We start from the raw sequence: 1,917 nt of genomic DNA, 5'->3' as shown, positions 1-1,917 counted from the left end.
CGTGAGCCACTGCGCCTGGCCACCAAACTTCTAAACAGCAACCAAAACACTAGTATTGAACATTGAAATACATGTGAGCCATACATACATTTAAGAAAGATTAATAAAAACAAGGAAGATAATTATTTGCCCAGTTATTCTAGTTCAGGGTCACAGGTGGCTACAGTGGGTCCCGGAAGCTGGAGGTGCAAGGTGAGCACCAACCATGGATGTGGCAGCCTCCCATGGCAGCACCCCCCATCCCCCCGCCCCGACACACACATGCACCCACTGACTCCTCCTGGGGCCACACGGACACCCCAGTTCACCTGACGTGCACATGTTTGGGATATGGGAGGAAGCTGGAGTCCCGGAGAAAACCCATGTAGACTTGGGGAGAACGTGCAGACCCCACACAGTGGCTCAGCCAGAAATGCCTTCTTTTTTTCTTTCTCATCAACATTACAATGAAACAACATTGAGCAAAACAACATTGAACAAAACTAGTTTATTTGAGGGCTTGCTGTATTCTCAGTGAACGCAGAAAGACGTTATGCCAAACATTTGGACTGAAATATTTACACATTTTGGTTGGAAAAAAAGAGAGTTGAGAGTATCTTCCACTTAGCAGACTTTGCGTTGGACTCACCAGCTCACTTTGCTCTTGCAAATTGAGTATTTTTCTCAATTAAAAATATTGTTAGGCTGGGTGTGGTGGCTCACACCTGTAATCTCAGCACTTTGGGAGGCTGAGGCCGGCTGAGCACCTGAGGTCAGGAGTTCGAGACCAGCCTGGCCAACATGGGGACACCCCATCTCTACTAAAAACACAAAAATTAGCCGGGCATGGTGGTGCGCCCCTGTAATCCCAGCTACTTGGGAGGCTGAGGCAGGAGAATCACTTGAACCCGGGAGGCAGAGGTTGCAGTGAACCAAGATCCCACCACTGCACTCCAGCCTGGGCAAAAAGAGCAAAACTCCACTCAGTAAATAGAGTTGACTACAGAAGAGGAGTCAGTTGAGGATATCAGTACTTTCAAACTGATAAAAAGAAGGAAAAACTCCACTACTCAGGGATAATCCATGTTCATCTTTTGTTTTCTGTGCTTCCTTGTGAATAGATGCTGAATATAATGCTTTGTAACATGGTTTTTCTACTTTTTTTCTTGATATATCAGATGGCACTTATTTCCATATCTATTCAGTTGAGTTCCTGTCTTAGCCTTCATGGACATTTCATAGACATTTATTTGTCTCCAGCCCCACTCATTGTAGTCAGGGAACATGTGTTATACCTATTGTCCCCAGAACATTGTACAAGTGCCTGACACACAGATGGAATGGGGTCTGAATATCTGTTCCTTGATGGAAATGCATGACCAAAGGGCGTAGAATGCTACCGCCCATTCACCTTTGAAATTGCAATCAAAATCACCTCTTTTGTTTTCTGTTCTCATAGGTATCGTGCCCCTGAAGTTTTACTGAGATCTTCAGTTTATAGTTCTCCCATTGATGTGTGGGCTGTTGGAAGTATCATGGCTGAACTCTATATGTTAAGGCCGCTTTTCCCAGGGACAAGTGAGGTCGATGAAATCTTTAAAATTTGCCAAGTTTTAGGGACTCCCAAAAAAGTAAGTACCCTTGTTCCTAAGTTGTTACAACTTTTGAGTATATCTGTCTTGCCACTTTGCTTTTAATTTTATAATTTTTGATTATTTACAACTTCTGCCTAGATAGCTGATATTTTCATTTTGAAATAGGCTCATACTTTAATGATTAATTTTCTTATAATACTTTTTTGTCTTTTTGAGATGGAGTCTCACTCTGTTGCCCAGGATGGAGTACAGTGGCACAATCTCAGCTCACTGCAACCTCCACCTCCCAAGTTCAAGCAATTCTCATGCCTCAGCCTCCCAAGTAGCTGGGATTACAGGTGTG

At 43.7% G+C, this 1,917-nt stretch overlaps 1 protein-coding gene across 1 annotated transcript in view; it reads left to right on the top strand.

Annotated features, from left to right (window-relative positions):
- MAK (male germ cell-associated kinase) overlaps nucleotides 1-1,917 on the top strand; it is a 93,797-nt gene that overhangs the window by 38,052 nt on the left and 53,828 nt on the right. The window contains exon 8 of the mRNA XM_011962912.1: nucleotides 1,439-1,610. Within this exon, the coding sequence (XP_011818302.1) occupies nucleotides 1,439-1,610 (172 nt within the window). The remainder of the gene's footprint in view (nucleotides 1-1,438; nucleotides 1,611-1,917) is intronic.

Source organism: Colobus angolensis, unplaced genomic scaffold (assembly GCF_000951035.1).
Source record: "Colobus angolensis palliatus isolate OR3802 unplaced genomic scaffold, Cang.pa_1.0 Scaffold6, whole genome shotgun sequence".
In the NCBI taxonomy this organism is placed as follows: domain Eukaryota; kingdom Metazoa; phylum Chordata; class Mammalia; order Primates; family Cercopithecidae; genus Colobus; species Colobus angolensis.
Note: the sequence above shows the minus strand (reverse complement) of the source record. Positions and strands in the feature narration are given on the sequence as shown.